Source organism: Caloenas nicobarica, chromosome 2 (assembly GCF_036013445.1).
Source record: "Caloenas nicobarica isolate bCalNic1 chromosome 2, bCalNic1.hap1, whole genome shotgun sequence".
Lineage (NCBI taxonomy): Eukaryota > Metazoa > Chordata > Aves > Columbiformes > Columbidae > Caloenas > Caloenas nicobarica.
Window position 1 is genome coordinate 156,356,929 of NC_088246.1, and position 20,790 is coordinate 156,377,718.

The 20,790-nt window shown below is 40.3% G+C and overlaps 1 protein-coding gene across 1 annotated transcript in view; it reads right to left on the reverse strand.

Moving 5' to 3' along the window:
- KCNQ3 (potassium voltage-gated channel subfamily Q member 3) overlaps positions 1 to 20,790 on the reverse strand; it is a 205,812-nt gene that overhangs the window by 12,920 nt on the left and 172,102 nt on the right. The window contains exons 2-9 of the mRNA XM_065628872.1: positions 20,183 to 20,273; positions 18,277 to 18,403; positions 16,379 to 16,551; positions 14,259 to 14,414; positions 12,783 to 12,893; positions 11,466 to 11,561; positions 10,009 to 10,103; positions 8,291 to 8,317 (exon numbers count right to left, since the gene is read on the reverse strand). Of these exons, the coding sequence (XP_065484944.1) occupies positions 8,291 to 8,317; positions 10,009 to 10,103; positions 11,466 to 11,561; positions 12,783 to 12,893; positions 14,259 to 14,414; positions 16,379 to 16,551; positions 18,277 to 18,403; positions 20,183 to 20,273 (876 nt within the window). The remainder of the gene's footprint in view (positions 1 to 8,290; positions 8,318 to 10,008; positions 10,104 to 11,465; positions 11,562 to 12,782; positions 12,894 to 14,258; positions 14,415 to 16,378; positions 16,552 to 18,276; positions 18,404 to 20,182; positions 20,274 to 20,790) is intronic.

Sequence of the window (20,790 nt, forward strand, 5' to 3'; positions counted from 1 at the left end):
GCATATACAGTAAAAATATATACAGGAGAAGACAACAGCTAGTAAGCAAGTTTTGAAATAACATAAAAAATAAAGGCGAGGAAGTAAAAGTCAACTGAATGAGTTGTGTGTGTTTTTTGGGGAGTAAAGTAGGGAAAAGAAGTTCTCACGTCTCAATAGTAATAAAACCAAAGTTTGAAGAAGGAATTAATTTTGAGAAGGATGGTGGAGTCTGGAATCTTGGCACATCACTGAAAAAGTTTTTAATGCAAAGAAATGCACCAAAAATCTAGCTGAGTGATGTTAGAGAGAGTGAGCTTGTAAGATCTTCAATGTGAAGAAAAAAAGACAGAGCAATTAAGCATGCTTGGTATGATGGTGATCTTTGTGGACTGAAGGAGACTGTGAAATAAGCTATAAGAAGGAAGAAACTGAAGTAGTTTTAGGGTTAGTAGATCTATTCAGTGATAATAAAATGAAGATGTATTTCCCTAGGTCTGAAAAAAACATATGTACAACTAGAGATCAGCTTTTCCTGGTGGAGGATTAGCAGGTCACCAATGATCAATGAATCCTAAATGAAAGAGAGACTGTAGTCCACCTATTTTTCAGGATTTCAAGGCTGAACGATTTAATTCAAGAGCTTCTGGAAGGACTTTCCAGGATAAGAAGGAAGTTCCTAGAAAGATGAAATCTAGCAGTGAAACTCAGGCCGTTTCCAATGATGAGGAGATTTCCTCAAAGGCAAGAAGTAATCACATACTACATATTGGCTTCTAGCAACATATTAAATGTCACAAGATTTGGTTTAGTAACACTATAGAGAAGGTCTCAAGAGAAGAATTTGTTTAAGGCAGAGAACCTGAAAGACAAAGCAGAAAAATAGGTGAGACAGAAGATTCCTTTTGTTTATAAAAAGCAGTTTAATACTATATTAGAAAATAATTGTCATTACATGTAGCCTCTCTCTCTCTCTCTCCAGAAACTTCCTTAGTCCTTGAAAACACATATCCAGCTCTCTCAAAATTTGGCCCCCAAAACTCTTGTAATAACTGCCTTCCTTACCAAAAGACAAAGAGGCATAAAGTGCATTGCAAGGATCTGTAGGGATCAGACCTGCAGGAAAGTGTCAGTATCAGTTTAGGAATAAACTATTGTCCCAAGACTGTTGCTTGAGCATCTTAGGTTCAGGAGCTAGAACTCATCTGTCTTAAGTTGTTCAAAAAGCTAAATGTCTTGTCTAAGGTTAATCTTTAGACCCCCTATCTATAGTCAGTGGGAAGTTAGCAGCCTACAGAGTAAAGTTCAGCTTCATTTCACTCCAGGATGGGTTTAAAGCTGGGGGAACTTGTCTCTTGTTATTGACTACAGAAAGATCCCGATGAGAAAACATTTAAAAAGCAGGTCTCTAGTCTAAGTTAAAGTTACCTAAGCTGAAGCCTTCCACATCAATTGAATCCTGATGATTAACCCTTAAAGTAACATTCAGATTCATAACAGTACGTTTATGGAATAAATATAGACAATTGTGTTCATATCCAGGCAGCCAGAGCAGTAGAATCATCAGAAAATAATTCATTAGCTTCACATGATAAAATACAACAGTATGTTGTATACAAAAAACAAAACCCAAGCTTATTTCCAGATAATGACTAGCTGTCATCAGAGAAAAAATGGACTTTATTCTCATTTCCAAGCCATGAAATCTGGGTCTGCTGGGGTTTTTGTTTTCATCGTGCTTTTCAAAAAGACTTAGGAAGCATTTGTTCTCATGACACAATCTCCTTCCATAAACCAGCATGCGCATGGCTCAGTCTCCGAGCATGAAGCATGCGCAGATCACATATCCTTCATGAGAGTGGTTAGGACAGTGGTTCCCACCCACAGGTTCATGTACTGCTGCTTGTCTTTCAGACTCCTCCTACTTATGCCGGTTGCTCTTCCTCCCCTCGGGACAGCTGTCCCACTTCATTTGACTTCCACACATTCAATAAAGTGTGATTCCTGACTTCCAGCACAATTCCAGAAACTGGGAGGATTCAAATGCATCCCAAACGTGCTGATAAAAGTGCTGAGTATTTTCTTGGACTAGCTTGGATACATTGTCACTACTTGCCTTGCATACTATTGCATCCTCTCCCTTGTGGTGGAATAAAAATTTTCCTAAAACCTTTGTCTTTGAAGTGGAGTCCCAGCATGAGAACACCTTAATTCTGTGGTAGATACAGACCACCATAAAAAAAGGAAGGCAGAAGCAGTGCAGACAGTTTGGCTGGAAAGCTTCCTGGCTAAAGAACAATTCAGCTCTCAGATTCTTTCTCCCCAAGAGCAGTAGGAATTATTTTTGAACATCTGAGAGATGAATATGGTGGCTGAATATATGAGAGATGGCTGACTTCTGCAGCAGATGTTTTTTACCTTTGCTCAGAATAAAGAGTGGGAACCACTGAACTAGAAATACTTTTTCCAGAAAGAGTCATGCAAGGAAATAATGTAGTTACATCCCATCATGCAACCCAGGTACTCTCGTCTCTGTGCTTTGCCTAGTATTGGAGTTTCATAAACAAATGGTACATGTATGAGAAGAAAAATAATGAATTAATGCTAACAGTGAAACAAACACAGCCCTTTTCCATGCATTTACCACTTTCACCTAACAAGGAGTAAAAATAATAAGGTATTTTTTCCATATTTTTCCAGTTTAGCTAATCATTAAATTCAGTTGTTCTCAAGCAACTGGAAGCAAAGGCAGTCGTTTACTCCAATATCTTACTATATTATCAGCTGCACTTATATGGATGATCTTAGCTTTGGGCAAGAAAATATTCTGAATGAGATTTCCAGAAGTACTCTCTTTTGAACTAGTCCCAGTAGAAATTAGCATGAAACTAATATTATGAGGACAGCTGTGAATCCTACTCTGAATACATTCAGCTGATCTTGGAGAGCTGATGTGTTTTCTTAATATAAACCAAAGTGCATTCTGCATTTCCAAGGTAATTCTGAACTTTGGCCAATCAACTTTCCCTTTTGAGGTAATCAGGTGACATTCTTTTCTATAGAGAGGAACGAACAAAAACGTTCAGTCTCAAAATAATTGACTAACTTCTTGACAACTAATGTCTTAATTTAAAAAGCCACTTTGCACCCTGAATCTTGAGGTCTAAATTTGCAAGTTTCTGATGTCTGAAGAGGAAACACCCTCTTTGGCCAACCAATTTCCACATGCTTTGGTGCTGTATGTCCTCATTTGTATTTAATTGTAGGCATGACTCTAAATCCAAACTCACCTACCATTCAGATTATTTGCCCAGAAATATGAACACAGGTCCTAAACTGGGCTCAGCTTTTATGACTTTAAGAAAAAGAGCCCTTATGCACCCTAATGGCCTTTGCTCAGCCCATCTTCTCATCCACACTTTCTAAAGTGATTGGAAATGAGTAAAAATAAGCAATGTCAAACAAATCCATCGGGACAATAATCCAAGTTCAATTATTTATGAAAACAGGATGGATATCTTTCACCAATGGATAAAGCCAGCAACGTAGGTAGAAACCATATGGATGTCAAACCAGTCTTTACTTTGCGGTGAATGTATCTCCACGTATCACCCACTAGAAAACAAACCAAACTGAGAAATCCATGTCTCTTGACTATTTTGCATGGGCTAATCATCCAGTGAAAAAATTGAGTGTTTCACTAGCAGCTCTCCAGAAGTTGGAGAGCTTACGCTAGGAAAGCTGAGTTGTGTGTTGATGACTTCATGTTTGTGGAATGAAGTGGGATTGAGAACAATGAGCTAAAGTTGAATGACAGCAAGATGTTTGTGTGGGATAGAAGAAAATGCTTGACAATTTAGTCAAAATATTAATATTTCTGATGACGTGTTTTTCAAATTCCTGAAATGCTACAAATTATTTCTGTGTTTCTTTGCAGGAAGATAAAGTTCTTGCTCTACATCTTAGATCACAGTTCAGCAAGATATTTCAGCATGTCACTAACTTTATTCAGGTGATCAAAAGCATCCACTTGTTTTCCATTTGCTGAACCAAAACCTGCAAATACATATGCAGAGATGTTGTTCCACTGAACTGAAATGCAAAGTGACTTCCATGAATTTGTGTTGGCAAGGTTGGGACTGCATAAGGAATGGCATTTAGGTCTTGCGGTGTATTTTTCTTACAGTAAATTTCTAAATGATTTGCAGAGTAGGTATCATTCCCATTCTATGAAAACAGAGAAAAACATTCGTTTCTAAGCAGATCATTGGCAGAGCCAGGATTAGATCCCATGTTTTCTGAACAGCAGAACAATGAACTATCTGAAAGGACATGCAACTTTTTTTAAGCTTAAATAACTTTTCAGTCTTATCTCTCCTTACTTTTTACAGTGGTTAGATGAACTACTGTAGTAAAAACAGAAAGTGCAGGCAGAGAATGGCATGCAAGAAATATGAAAAGAGTAAGGCTCAATTGTTACTTGAATGTATATACCTAAGTTTTCTTGTGAGGCTTGATCCAAGGAATGACTCCCTACTAAAAATGACATTACTGTAAAGTGAAGAAAAGTTATTAAGATGAGACGTTAATGATTACTCATGAAAAGGTCTATGAAAAAAGAATGGAAATAGCCTTTCATTTGTAGTTAATGTAGTGTGCAGATCAGAGTGGCTTTTTCCCTCTTCCTGTTTTGGGCAGATGCATTAAGAAGAAATGCTGACAGTGAAATTTTCCACCTTGCAAAATATGATTTTATTTTCATTATATTCTTACTACTTGCAATACAAAAATCCACCATGTTATATGCATTCTTTCGTACTCATTCAATAGGAAGGACTAGTACTGATTCTACAGTTACAAAAATTGAACCAACTTTCCAACGGTAAGGAAATATTATTCATCTTGTAGAGATAAGGAAACAGGGATAAATGACTTTTCTGCAATCACATAATAATAGATCTAGGAATGAACATGCTCTCCTGATGTCTAGTTCTACTGTTGGACTGAGCTGATTAGGAGCAAGACCCTGGAAGAAAGTTCAAAATCCTTCACTAAAGTGACTGTACATACAAATGATTCAAAATTCTTCAATAGGTTGAAATCAGTGGAACACCTGCTAACAACAGTGCTGAAAAATCAGTTCCACTATTCCTTCCTCAAACACAGACATAAAAAGTTGGTCCAAAATAAACAATACGTCCATCAAACAAAGGCCCATCCTAAAGGCTGGGATATGTAGGTCAAGCACTGTTGAGTGATTTGCTGCATTCCAGTAGAAATAAGCATTAAAATATTTTTCTTATAGATCTTCCCTCTTGGGAGCTAAACAAATGAAAAGCCTTTGCAATACATACAGAAAAGCAATTGCTATCTGAGATTTCACATGCTAGCAGTTTAAGGCACAGATTAAGGAAGAAAAAGCCAGTGGCATCTCTGGCATGAAGTCAGTCAACTCCCCACCAGTGAGTAACGAACAGCACAGTCCCAGTTCCTCCTGCTTTTGAGGACTATACAGGGCATATAGGGAAAATGCTGTTAACATCTTAACAGCATCATATGTACCACTTTCCTTCACTGCTTTCATGACCCAGCTTACTGTTTAGCTCAAGGGGATCCAATGTGCTCTTCATCATACCTCATATCTTCACAGTTGTAGTTTAAAGGGAGCTTTCCATGAAAGTATGATGAGCCTTGGGCTGCTGCCACACTTTTATTTGCTTTCTACTACCCCAAGTCCTTCCCTGAATCCTTGCCTTGAGATCCAGCTCCTGAAACAGCCTCTTCCAGTCTGTTGTCTCCCTTGTGTTTTTCCCAAGTGGTCTAAGAACGAGGAGCTGCATCTGGCTGTGACCTTCTAAAGATGACATCTCCTGCTTCCAAGGAGGGAACCCAGAAGAATCTGTCACAGAGTTTGACTCTGCTACTGTGGAGTTCCTAAACAGCTTTTGCAGCACAGAACAGAAACTTTGCTGCTTAAAGCACTATCCATCCTTGAATTTTCAGACAGCCAGGCCTCATTTTTAGTTTATTAACCAGTTAAATTTTCTGACTCTTCTGGGAAAGCTTTGGACCAATTATTCTCTCTCCTTTTTCAACCACTGTTCAGACAATGCAGTTTATTACTACATCTTTCCCATTAAGTACTTAACTGATGCAAGAACCTAGAGACTGAGTGCACTTATGGGCTGCTGTCTCCACTAGGACCATATTCCCTTATTGCTCATTTATTTCAATACAGCCTTAAATGCAGACTGCAGTGGAGTACGAATAATACTTTCTGTGCTAAATCGCTGTAGGAGGAAGAGGATTTTTTTTTCTTTTTTTTAATTATCTGGTCTGTAAATAAAGAGTTTTATGAGAGAAGGGAGGTGGGATTGTCAAAACAACCAGATTTTATGGCTCAGTCCCATGTCTACTGAAGTCAGTGGATGCTCCCACAAGTACCATCATTTGTCTGTTTAGCTGGAGGGTTTCCAAACCCTTTTATTGAATCCTTATTTCCATAAACACATTCTTGCTAACAGGAAGACTCCAATACAGGTTCACTGATGATTTTGCTGGAGGGTTTTACATATGTAACAACATAAAAGCAAGATATATCCAGCTAGAATGAGGGGCCCTGGGACTATAGTTTTAAAGATTTGGAGCTGTGAGTCATACTTTTCAGTTTTTAATCTAGCACGTCAAGATTACATGATTTCTTCTACTGGTCTGAAAGATAAAGCAAGTCAGAAGCTGCTCCACAAACTGTTTTGACACTGCAGGTGCAGGAGCTTCTCTCGGGGGGCTGTGACAAACAGCAAACTGCAGCAATCATTCACTTGCCTCATTTTAATCTGCTGCTGTATCTAAGTCAGAACACATTTTGGCTCAAGGTATGGAGTTACATACTCAAAAGGATTTCATCTCCTAGGCTTCCTCCTACATAATAAAGGCCAAAATTCAGTGTCTGCCAACCCTGGAGATAGCTAAAATCTCTAGACATCTACATGAATGCAACTGAGCTTGCTCATGACTGCTTAGCTCAGGCAGTGTCATGGATATATAGTAGTTCAGGTTCATGAGAGTTCACAAAATAGCTAACTCTCATCCAGACAGTCTTTGAAGAGGAGCAGGTTAGCTCATGATGATGGTGGCAGGAGGTGAAAATCATCTTTTCCCAATAATTCAACACTACAACTACTTGTCCGTACTGTAAGAAAACTCAGGATAGGCTTTTCTTTTCTGTTAAAGGAGGTTTGAACCCCAAATTCATAGGAAAACAAGTGTGAATTTGGTTTTTTTTCATCTTCCTTTATCGAAGCTGCCATGTGTTGCATGAAATGTTTGAAGAACAAAAAGAAAAACAGAACTCTTAATGTGACCAGGTACTGGAACCGAGGCCTGTCCTCTGACTAACAGTTTTCAAATTTTGCTACTGTTCTTGGCCTTTTTCTCTGTGCTGTACATGGGGTTGCAAATAAAAATAGCTTCAGTGTGAGTCTGTGGAACTATTTATCCTTTAATTGCTATTGACTTTCATTGTGGGTGATCCATTGATAGCAGTTTAGCATTAAGTATTTCACATTTTTGACCTAAGATGTTGTATTATTTTATGTGCTCTTCAATCTTCAACTTAGCTGAAGGGGGTTATGAATATATAATTTCCATTTGAGACCTTGCAGGCTGACCAACAAAGGTCGCTCTGCTGTAGTCTTCAGTGACTGACCAGTATTAGGATTGATGGCTTTTTCCTTCCCTTTGCTTGTAAATTCCTCCAAGTAGCTGGGTATTTTCCCATCTGTTTCAGCAGGGGTGGGACCAAGGCCTCAACACCAATGTAGCTTTTTTAGTACTGCCAGACTATCCTGCTGATCCACCTTAACCTTCCATCTTAGTATTTATCGCCATGAAATCTTTGCACATGGTGAATCAACTTGATTCCTTACCCTGCAACATTAGTCTGTGCAGGACCGTTGAGCAATAACATGAAACAGAACTTTGAATTCACCCCAGAACAGTGTGGATGCTAAACCTTAGCTCTATGACATGGATCAGAAATCTAGACCATGATTAATAATTACAAACAATAAAGCTGTTTACAGACAATCAGCAAGCAACACTGCCTTTGTACAATTAGCATTTCAGCTATGTTGTTAAATTCGGAAAAAAGCAAGAAACTAGGAAATGGATTGGTTAATCAGTTTTGATGGCTACCTCTGGTGTTAGTAGCATGTTTTGAATAACAGTTCATGAATCCACAAAGAACCATTTAAACTGCATCCTCCAATAACTGGTTTAAAACAAGGCTATAATAATGGCAGCTACATACCTGGCAGTACCATCCAATTGCTCTTTCCTTTTATAGAAGAGAGGAAGCATTACAAGAAAACAAGGAGAGAAAAATTACATAAATTCAGTAGATTTCCTAAAACAGAATCGCTAATCTCTTGCTAATGATTTATACCTCTTTTGTTCTGTGACTGTAACTGACAGCAGAATAAAAGCCACATTTTCAACCAAAATAAAGCAAAGAAAGTGATATAGGTTCCTGAAAACAGCCCTTGCTGCTTAGACTGGCAATCCAGTCTTTGATGAGCAGTGAACTCCCTTGCCCTCTCTGCCAGGTCTTTATTTGCAAAACGCCTATTAAATTTCAGTTTGCATTTGAATCACAGAAGAACCTACATATAATGAACAAGCTTGAAGTCACAGTAATCACTCTAGACTCCAGGCAAGCCTGAGAATTATTCTCTGAACAAAACCTGAGGTCAAAAATCCCTCTAGAAATGACTCTACGATGGATAATGTGGAAATAGATAGAGAATGAGAAGGGATAAAGAAAAGGAAAGGTACTGAGCCTTAATTAAATGTTTGTTGTGTTTTTTCTTAGAGATTTCCTTTTTGGCCTATGTGAAATCAATTCTAAAGAAATATGCTGTGAATTAAAAAAAAAAAAAAAAAAGAGGAAAAGTTAATATTTGTAATTTGTGAAGGCAGGAGCCTGAAATGTTTATTCACGTCAGTTTTGAGCGACAGCTGGAGCTGCAGTATTAGCTCATTGTGCACAACTTACATGTGAAGACTGAGCTGAGCAGTAGTTTAAGGGCACTTTTTTCAGACTAAAAGTTTAAAGCAGAAACTTGGATAAGTAATGCACGTTATTGGAAACTGATAGTCTATAGCTGAAAGTCTTGGCTTTCATAGTGCCAACATTTTAAAAAGTTAGGACCTCAACGTGAGGAAAGTGCCTGTTTGACAGGCAAGAAAAATGAGGATCAGACAGACTCATACCCATAAAGATAGGAGTGCCCATGAAGTCTGAATGTCTTTATGTATGGAAAGCTTTCCACTGAACTCGAAAGTGGTTATTAAAATAAAGCCATGACCCTCAGCTCCCTAGAAAAGTTTTCTTGTGAACCTTCAGTTAATAGTTTCAGTGAGAGACAGTTTAAACTGTGCTTTGGCTGCGCTCCGCTGAATAATCCCCTAGAGCAATTGGTGTTGCCAAAAAACAAGCATTTAACAGGCATTAATTATCTTCACATGCCATGGCCACCCCTGTCAATAACACTGTTCTCAGGCCAGTTGAGTTAAAGAGAGAAGAATAAGAACTTCAAGCACAGCCTGTCTCTTAAAACTCACAACTGCGTCATAGAGAGTATGAGAGAGAGTACAGGTGTCTGTGAAATCCAGGGCTAAAACTTTATCAGGATCAAAATTACAGATGGAGAAATTGATATTTCCAGGGCAATAAACTCCAGAGTCTTACAAAGGGAAGCTGACGGTGAGGCAACCTTCTCTTTTGTTTAATGCCAAAATGAGAGCTCCTGATGGAGTTATCCATGTGCCCTTAATATATAACAGAAGGGGAAAGGAGAAGAAATTGATCCAGAATCCAAAACCCATGTTTTTCACTCTCATCCAGAAAGTTAACTGGCAACTCTCTGCTACCTACAAAAGCCTCATTGATATATATGAAGTCTATGTATCCTGTCCTGACTTATATTTCACATAAAATGATGATGGAGAAGTGGATAATGCACTTACCTGAAAAATGGAAATGACACAATTGATTCATAAAACCTCCAGGTAGCAACTAGATCAATCCTGTTGGGGTTAGTAGCATAGTATCTCCAGGCAGCCTGAATTAGAAGGGAGAAGAAATCATTAGTGTTAGGTAAAGCTGACAGCAGCCAGGTTGTTTCAAAGAGCTTAACAATGCACCTGCATGACTATTTGGAAATTAGCCACTAATGAGCCATACCAAATAAGTGTCAATGTATGGTGAAATTATTGACACTGGATTATGATCTAGGAGGGCTATTAAAGGAGACAGGACATGAGAAAGAACCACTGACATCAACAAGACATCACATTTGGTTAGACTGGTTTTATTCTCTTGTCTGGTATGTCTATAAGAGTTTCAAGCACTGCTGGACTTGTCCAATATTTCTGGAAGTGCTTAAGCTAGTTTACTATCTAATGTGCCATCAAAGGAAATTTTACTGTGCAAATTTATAGTTCAGCACTGAGATCCAATCAAAATTCTCTAAGCACATACCTAAAAAATTACTGTAGCTAAATTAGCTACCCACTAAGTGTAGATGCTTCGATTTAAAAGGTGAATTCAATTCACCACTCATCCCTGCAGCCCCTTCTGTTTGCCAAGAAGCGTTTTGAAAGAGATCAGCATATGCTCCTCAGCCTGTTTCTCCTGAGGACTGGTTTGGTCCTGAGCACTCCTGAGAACCAACACTTCCATCTGATATCTCGGAAACTTTCTCTGTCCCTCTGTGGAAACAATGCCATTTACTTCATTGCCATCAGGGTGTGCTCCACACCTACTAAGAGCAACTCCTGTCAAATTTGTCAGCCTCTAGACTAGAGATTTTAATCTTAATTTTCTGAATTTGTAACAAAGGCCATAACTGAAGCCCGAGTGAGCTAAGGAGTCTCTTTCCATTGAATCCTCTGACTGTCCAGTAACATAACAGGAGATTCAGGGTGTGTTTCAGTTTTTACAGACCACACATACTGTTTATGTTGTTTGTCTTGATTGAAACAGTCACACCTATTGTGTTACTTCTATTGCTGTTTTCATATCAATAACAACATCACTTTGCATATAAAAGCACTCTCTCAAGGGAACTGACAAAACCTGGATTTTGGAAAGAATATGTGTTCGACAGCTTGTTTTCTGTGATTTTGTGGCACCAAAGCAGGCGCTTGTTGGTTTCCAGAAACTAGCAGATGAGACTCTTTCTTCTAAAGACACCTTTCTTCTAAAAGATGGTCTGCGAATTGGAAGATTCCTCAAAAACTGCAAGGACCACTGGATTACCTAGCTCAATGTGAAAAAACTTACTCCTTTACAAACATAGCTTCTCATGTCCTGCAATAGGAAATGAGAATTTGGGCAGGAGGGAAGTGAGGGTCTTTGTTAACATGACGTAGCAGTCTTCATACGCAACACTTTTTCAAGGACGGGATAAGTGGTTGCAAACCTGGATGAGTTCGGCTGCTGGCTTTCTTCTTTTCTCAAAATGTTTTTGACGATGTTGTTCCTGAACCTTCAATGCCAGCCCTGAGCCCAAAATGCCCTGAAAACATAGAGCGATGCAAGATGTTAGACATTTCTTACGCAGGAAAAAAAAATGGATTAATGATGAGAAGAAACAGGTCTGTAGGTGGAGATGGATATGGCAGTACAGCATGTCTTTCCCATCACTCCGCTCATGAGACACGAGATTTTAATGATCCTGCTAAGGGCTACAGGCCACACCAAAGCCTTTTATTGTCCTCAACCAGGTTCTTCAGTGTCTACTGCCTTTCCAAGCTGGAGGTGTCCAGGTGGTGCATTATTTTCCACCCAGGGTAGACTGAAACTGCGCTTCTATGATAAAAGAGCTATGCTACCCATACTCTGGATTTAGGTGTGTGGGACTTCCCATCCTCTGTGAAATTCTTTACAAGCCTCAGTCTAAAGGAAATGTATCCTAAACTCTGGAGTTGGATGGTTTCTGTTGCTATTTGGCTCATCTCACTCAGACCTTGTCTAATTCTTACCTGAGGACTTTGCAGACAAGGCAAATATTTGGCCCATATAACACAAGAGAATAAATACATTTTCAAAAGCAATTTAGAGATAATTTGTTAAGCAGTCAGAGTAAAATTAACCTGACTAGATCAAAAATACCTGTACTGTAAAACACCTGCTATCTAAATTCCCTTTCATTTCAGTGGGAAGAAACAGCACTTCAATGATGGTGTCAAAGATCTCCTCTAGGAAGAAAGGGAAACAGGTGAGATGAAATGTTCCGTAGAGCTGCACTGGCTAAAAAGAATGACCACTGGTCTGTGATGATCACTCAAATGTAGATCTCTAGCTTGCAAGTGTTTAAAGCTGGGTAATATGAGCCCAACCCTAATTGTTAAACAATGGCCCCTAAATCCTTTAAAAATACATTTTTTGTGGCTATGTCAACACCAGTAAACTAACCCAGGCCTGGATATAGGTTCAGGAACTGCCCTGTGATTTCCTAGACTATTCACTTGCTGGATTAATTTTGATGTGTGCCAATTAGCACTGTCTCAGATAATGCCCACATATTCAAGGAGCATTGTGGTGACATTATTCCCAATAGCCTCTATGGAAAGTCAGGAAGAAAAGAGTTTGATTTATTTGTGCAGAATAGCTCAAGTGTTTGAATTACTACTTAAAAAGGGATTTTGAGTGTACTGAGAATGTTGACCGTTCTACCTTCTCTTTACAAGCGCAGAGCGTTAGGCTGTGGCTAACAGAGGAGGGGGAAGGTACTTACTGCAGGAAGAGCAAAGAAAGACACTCCAATGAGAGAAAACGTAGCTGCAATCAGTCGTCCCTCCCATGTTTTGGGGGTCTTGTCACCATACCCAATCGTAGCGAGGGTGATCTGTCAGTAGAATGACCACAACATCCCGTAAGAAAAACAAAGCCAGCAGTTCTGCTTTAAATGTCGCCATGAAACCTGCATAACTCACTTAGCTCTATGGATGTTCATGCACAGCTTCTTAAAAGAGGATTTTGACAATGGGTTAACCAATTTTTTTTTTTTTTAATGGCATCATAGTCCAGAAGCATTGCACCAGGGACAGTGGATTTAGTTTTAAAACAGCTGCCTCTCTAGGATGCCTTTGTTGAAAGGGAACTCCATGTGACGTTGCATGCAGTGAGTCTCCTGCCCATCATTAGTGCACAGTTAGGAACGGGACTTGCTGATTAACAGCTTGCAGAACTTTAACAACAAATCAGGACTACCTCTCCCTGAAGTCCCAGTCTTCATAAAGCAAAGATGACTTTGTGAAAACTTACTCCTTTGCTGCAGAATTGCTAATTTCCAACTGTGTACATTTTCTCACCAGTGAGACTTTACCTGAGTGTCCTGTTAGACAAAGATATGAAAATATCCAGGTGTTCCATGCAACACTTAGGATCTTTTGATAAATAAAGGTGGAAAAGAAAGAGGGATCTCACCATTTAGGAGTGAACTGCATTAATAAAAAATATACTGCTGAATTTTATAATAGTCACAGAAGGATATAGGCTGACCTAACTGTTGGTAGTAAAGCAACGTTAATTCTGTTTACCAGGTGGCAGGCATATTTTGTGATCACATGAACAGTGGCACAAACCAGTTACTCATCTCTTCATCAGAAGAGACAAGAACAGATGTAGCAAAGGTCTCTCTAGCTCAGTACCCTACTACCAATGGCATTCTCTACATGTTTCTTGGGGAATGCGTGTAAGACACAAGATCCCAGAGACATTTTTGACTTGTTAAATTTCATCCCATTAAACATTACCCAATGTTCCAATCTATCTAGGTCACTCTGCAAGGCCTCTCGTCCCTTAAGAGGGTCAACAGCACCTTCCAGTCTGGCCAGCTCTGGTTTTGCCATTTCCTGAAGGACACAGCTCTCACAGGCAGGATACTGCTCTCATGAGATCCAGGTACCCCATAGGCATAGGTTCTGCCAGTGCGGTTATACCCAAAGAGACACTCCTTTACAAGAGGAGTTTTCCAGAAGCCAGGAGCACAGGGGTTTAAGCACCTCAGGGTCTTTGTCTGACTGAAAATCGACAGAGATATACATCTGGTAATTGGTTGTAAAGACATCCCCACTTTGGTAATGTTATACAAGTAACATGCTCCTCATACAAATTTAGCAGCACTTACACTGTAATCCCTAACATCAATACTTTATCTCTTCTTGGATATAAAGTTTTTAAGAACAGGATAAGGTATTTTTTGACTCACCAGCCCCCACCACAGTGCATCTGCATAGGTTTCAAATTCTTCCTTCATCTCCACCCCATTAGCATCCTTTTCAGGAACATCTTTTTCAACCAGATAAACAAGAAACGAGGATAGGATGAGTGTCAGGAACCCGATGTACCAAGCAGTGATAAGTTCCTGCAAAATAAACAGATGGACAATGGAGGGACTGAAAACAGTCTCAATACAGTGGCAGAGTAAACACCAGGAGAAGACAGAAGCACTGAGGATAACGGCAGAGCTGTCTATGACCAGGCCAGCTCAGCACTTGCTGGGAAATAATGCAGAGATTTGCAAGAATTAGGCCTTACATGGCATCTTCCTTGGGAACAGCTTGCAGCAATCTGCAGTTGTAGTTGAATAAAGCTGGGTTAAGGGCTTAGCCGTACCCGTGGCCCAGGGTGCTGCAGGGCTCTGGCCCTGACCTTGACTCTTCCCATTCCTGCTGCCCCAAGGCTTGGTCAGTCTTGGCAGGCAAATCATCAGCTCTGCCCTTTCCCTGCCTCCAGAAAGCTAAGGCTGCAGGATGCAGTTCCTTCTATTTAGGCACATCAAAGCAGGTTTCACCAGGAATGATGTTTTCGCCATGAATTGATTTGATAAGAACAGACCTTGAAAATCACCTGTGTGAAAACAAAACCTGAGCTTCCTTGTTTTAGAGACTGACTAAAGTGGAGTGTGTGGCTACTCTTACTGAGGTGAGAGGTCAGTAACCCAAGTTAAAATCCAAGCAATGTCCGACACAAAGCAGAAACACGGTTGGTGAATGTCTTGAAAAGTGGGTAAAAAAAAAAAATCCACTTCCTTTCATTTTCTGACAACTGCATTTGAAGGTGAAGGAAAAAAAAAAAAAGCTGTAGCTGAGAATTTCATAATTGAGTCAAGATAAGTCAACTTTCTTGGCTAATTTCTGTAGTGCAACTACAGAAGGAAAATTATTGTTTAACCTTGTTATCAAAATTGTTTCTTTAGTGAAGCAAAGTTCTTCAGTGAAGAAGTTCTTCAGTTCTTCAGTGAGGCAAAGTTCTCACAACCCCTTCTTATCTCCCTTAGTCAGCTGAGGTCCAAAGAAAATAGTGGGGAATCAAACAAGGAACCTTTGAATGAAATCCTACACAATGAAGGCTTGAAAAATTTGTAGATAGTGTCTTTGGCTCATAGAACTCTTCTATGATCTTAGTTTGCTGAGAGACATTTTTGACGTGTTACCTGCCTCACAGCATGTTTATATGGGGAAGAAACAGAAGCTGGTGTGAAATGAAGTGGGGTGGGTAACCTCATCAGACACTACAAAGAAGTGAAGTCTAATTATGCTTTGCCAACTGGCATTTGAATTTTCAAAATCCTCTAAAATGTCAAGAATGTCATTCATGGATAAGAAAAAGAAGTATATAGCACAGAGTATATGCAATTTGTCTACACCCAGTGCAGATAAGAAACCTCATCTAGAGGATTTTTACCCAGATAGTTTTTGACTTGCAGTAATGTTTGGTGGCAATGCAAGAACACAAAGTATCTGTCTGGTGTGAGACAGGGTGTGTCTGACTATAGCATCAAGTTAGACTGAGTAAAGATGACTTTAGAAATTTTGCCTGTCAGAGTTTTCATTGTGTACAGCTTTGCACAGTCTGACTCATGCTTCCAAAGAGAAATTGTATGAGTAGCTCCCTCCAAAACCACACTTCTGCTAATCAGTCTCTTTTCACTCCTCTGGAGTTCCATTCCACCTGTTGATCAGGCAAGCCTGAGACGCCACTACAAATGTGTCACAACTACAGAGGCGTTTCTGTCAAAGATTTCAACATACTTCCCTATTAAAGAGGTGTCACTGCTCTCTTCAGTCAAAATGCAAAATTCCTGTTGTGATGACTGTGCGAATCAACACTCTCATCACTTCCCGGCACCACTATTGGGTAGGGAAAAGTAAAACCAGGGGCAGAAATGGTTCGGAGAATGGAAGAGGGAATAAAGTTGAAAAGATGAAACCATTGCTTGAACTACTGGCGTAATCCCAAGGCATTGTTGTACCTGTGCATCCCCTCTCCTTCCCTTCAACATCTCTTCCCCAAGCCCCAGTTAAGCCCTGAAAGTTCTTCACTTACTTTGCTATGTGCACAAATGGCTGATCCCAAAAGTTTCCATGTACCGCCCCGCCTGTCCATTCGGAGCATCCGCAGGATCTGAAGGAAGCGGAGGCTTCTGAGGGATGTGGCCAGAACATTGCCTTGGTTCCCAACCGCAACCACCGGCACCGAAGCGATCAGCACAAAGATATCTGCAAGGCGAAAAGAACAAAGCCTGCTAACAAAAGCGGTCCCATCACCTGCTTCTTAATCCCATCTGGTTGTTCTGCAAATTTCCCTAGGCAAATTTTAAAGCTGCCTGAAAATGCCTTCTCTTGCCAATTAAACAGATCTCTGCACCTGCCGCACAGTCAGCATCGTGCACAGAACCCACAAGGGAGACTCATAATCTGTGCACAGATCAATGCTCTGGACTTGAGGCACTGACTGAGCCAGCTTAGGGATGCACAGGAACGGTGCTGACAGAAAAACAATCCTAAATTAATCTGTCCACAGGAACATCATTTTGAAGGCAGACTTATAAGTCAGCAGATAAGAAATTCAGTTTCGATGGTGCATCTAGTATTGTTTTTCTTTTGGCTGAGGTTTCCCGTTAAAATCTCAAAGTCAGTACTATTTTCTGTAAGTGCCCGCAGTGCCAATTTGCTGATCAGCGGAAGAAGTGTGAAATGTAAATGACAGTGCTTCCTGGGGTTTTTTTTGTTTGTTTTCCCTTGTTTCCCCACTACATACAAAAGCGAGTAGTGCTTCCAAAGAGGGGTTTCAAACACTCTGCAAGCACTCACTCTTTAAACAGTGTTCTTATTGTATTTCCAGTCAAAAACAGTGGCACTGGGTGGGTTTCAGATTCATTCACTTTCAATCATTCTCAAAACAAATTTGTGCCAGTGACAACCAATAGATTATATTAATAAATCGAATGGAATCTTTTCTGTTCTTTACCTAAATATCCATGAAGATTCATTCTCAGAAGTGAGATGGCACTTTTAATGAGAGGATATGAGACAGTCAATCCCACTTGCTTAGCCTTTACAATGCTAGTAGAAATACAAGAAGTCTTTATACAACAGTAGCACTCAAAGGAGAACCACCAAATTGAAGACAGCAGAGATGCACAATGAAAATTTGTTACAATTTTGTCTACCATTTAAACCCACATGATGAACAAAAGGAGGGAGAGGGAAGAAGGTGACAGGTATTCATAAAACTGCAGCACCATGGTTCCCCAGAGTGTTATGTGCTGTGCAAATGAAGAACAAAAAGTAGTGCTTGGCCTGGAGAGCATCAAAATAAACCACAGAGTCCTGGATACAGTGAATGTGGATGTGCATGACAGGTGCTCAGGGTGCAGTGAACTCCTAAATGGTGTCTAGTTGGTTTGTGGACATAATGGAGAGTTTTAGGATGGGATTCAAACATGAATAATGAGTAGTTTTATGATAGTTGTTGGCAATGCCTTCCAAGCGTGAAAGATAACATAGGTGAAATCACAAAGATACTTGTTTACAAATGCAGACCAACATTACAAATGTAAAACACAACATTTGGATACGAAAGAGTTCTGGGAAAGATCCCGCAGCAGTGGGATCTGAAGTGGTTTGGAACTGAAGGCAGAAGCAGTGTGTTTGGGGATGAGCTTAAGAAAAATGCAGTGAGACTCAGGACGAGAAAAATCTGTTTGAAAAGGATCCATTTCTTTTCTCACTGGCCAGCCACCCAACTGTCTCTTGAATGAATTGTTTTTACCAGCTACTTCAAATACCAACTCCAAGCAGGACACAGCTCCTAGCATGAAGGGCAGATCTGGTTCCAGTGTTCTTTGCACTGCCATTCACTGGTTCTTGGACGTCTCCTCAGACTGGCTCAGAGGGAAAAGGACTTAATGCAGAAAACAGTAGTAGAGAGCGTGTGCCTACCCAGCATGCATAAAGGCTTCCTGGCAAATTTGAGTCTCCCCCTCCATCCTTTGTAGCGACAGCAGCACCCAGCAGCCCAGATTCTTAAGGCAAATTCTGCTCCAAAGATGAAAATGGCAAAAGTTTCCTGTATCAAAGACATAAACTACATTGTTAGACTCGTAACAAGTTTTGCAATAATTCTGGACACGAGGATATAGCTGAAGGAAAGAGATGAGGTGCAAGTGTTGGTGTATATGAGAGAAAAAGAGAGAGAGAGAGAGAGAGAGAGAAAGTGAGGAGAACAATATAGGTTGATGGAAGAGGCAAGGCAAAGTGGCATGTAGCTTTGCAGCCTGCTAAGAACTCTGCAGAAGGGATGTGCCCCTGCTGTTGGGTAGATGTGAAGTGCTCACCCTGCCTTGATGGAAGGGCAATTACTTCACAAAAGACTCCTTTTTTTCCTCACAAAATGAGAAGACACATGTGAGTGGTGACTGCAAAGTCCTCAGTGCACTATATACCCACACCAGGGGTTACCCACCAGCAGCTTGTTCACGCAGCCAGAACTATAGAGACTGTGACAGGATACAGTATATTCATATGGTCATAAATTTATGGCAATGACAAAGGCATATATATAAGTCAAATTTAAAACATCTATTATTCCCTTAAATTTCTGGTGCATGGAAGAATGGGATTTTCCACCTTCCTCAAGAACTCCCCTAAGCATGAGGAGGGAATGGGGAGGAGAGAGCTCCTCTGAGGTGCTCAGTGGAGATAGACAAGGGCAGCGTCGGGCACACAGTTACTTTTCCTCTCTGTGAATAGATGACAAAGAGGAAAGGGGGATTTTTCCTGATGCTCATACCCACAGCTGCTAGGCACTTCTGAAAACCACTGAGAGTCACATAAAAGCAAGCAGAGAAGGAAAAATAACCTCAGGCTTTTAGACATGTGAAAAGATGGGTCTAAGAAGGATAACAGGGACAAAAAACAAGTTTCACATTCCCTAGGAGATGAGTCTGTTTTCGTACAGGCACTTTTTGAGAAGGAACATGCAAGGGGTATTCACCTTTCATTCCTTTTGGCACTTAGGTTTTGCTCAGATGTACATGTCTCTAGGGCTACAAGAGGAGGTGGAAACTGAGATCTCAGAAATACACTTTCTGTGTAGTTTCCCTAGGGTTGCTTTTCTACAAGGCCAGGCTAAGTGAGATGTTGTGCTACTTCGTGATAGCTATGGGAGCTGGGGCAGTTGTTTATTGGGGTCATTTTCATAAAACGATAAATATGCCACATTTATACACAGTGAGAGATTTTTCCTTATTTTTTTCTTCTTCTGCCAAATGGGAGGCCTACAGAAATACAGCCTCGAGCATGAACTCCAGCATTTACAAAACAAGCATGCTGGAAATGCAGAGAAAGGAATAGATTTGCTGCAAATACTTTTCTCTCATGCATAGTCACTGGAGGCACTGCCTGCAACAATTTCAGTTATGCTGCTGTTGGGCACAACCATGAGTCCAAATCTGATGACCTACCTTGAAAGAAATGCTGGGATTGGTAGAATACTATGGGACGCATCAAAATTGTTGAAATGAGTTTTCAGATGTCCTCAGGTCTGGTATGGTCAATAGAAAATTTATTAATACTTCAACAGGAGAATTGTTAGGCAAATGCTGAAAAGCTGTAATTTAGAAGTCTCAGGCTAGTATTTTTCCTCTCTCCTTACTTCCTTTTTACTTAGTCAGTGTTGACGATTGACCGGGAACACTCAATATGTGAGTCTATGGTCACTGCTCCAGGACCAGAAGAAGAAATCTTATTGCCTGCAGAGCTGGGAGTAAGTTTCCATCACTGCTGATGGGGCTGATTTCAATTCAAGGACATTACCAGGGTGATGCAGTGGCCACAGTCCACTTACCAGCAAGAGGAGCCAGTCTCCCGAAACAGTTTCATACTCCTTGAAAGTTGTCAGGACAGCTAAGATTAAACACCCTAAGACAATCAGAAACCTGGAATAAAATAAAAAGAAAAAACACAGCATTGTTACGCCTTTCTGCATTTTCACTGGAGATATTGCCTATAAAATCCTGGGTAGAGATCTTCAGGGGATGCCTGCTTCCTATTAGTGAACGGTGAGGTGGCCTCTCATGAAGATCAAGGGTTCTCAACCTGGACAGGGGTCTGGCAGTCAAGAAATCATGGCAAGATCCTAAATAGCCCTGGGACGGACATCATTAATTAACTTGTTTGCATTCTTCAGGAAGCAAACGGGTCATACTGCATTTTGGGAAGAGAATGTAAGGTATGGCAGAGGACTGTAATGCTCAGGAGGTCTGTTCCAAGCTGATGTGCTGTGTGCTTCACAAAAAGCGACTGCACTTGCACCAGCACTACCTGGCACATCCTGAGAAACAGTGAACTCGTCACTACAATGCAGCACCAGGACAAACCCTCCCTTGAAAACTGCACTGCATCTCTTTTTTCCTTCTCTTTTTGCACTCATTTCTATGCAGATGAAAAGACGAA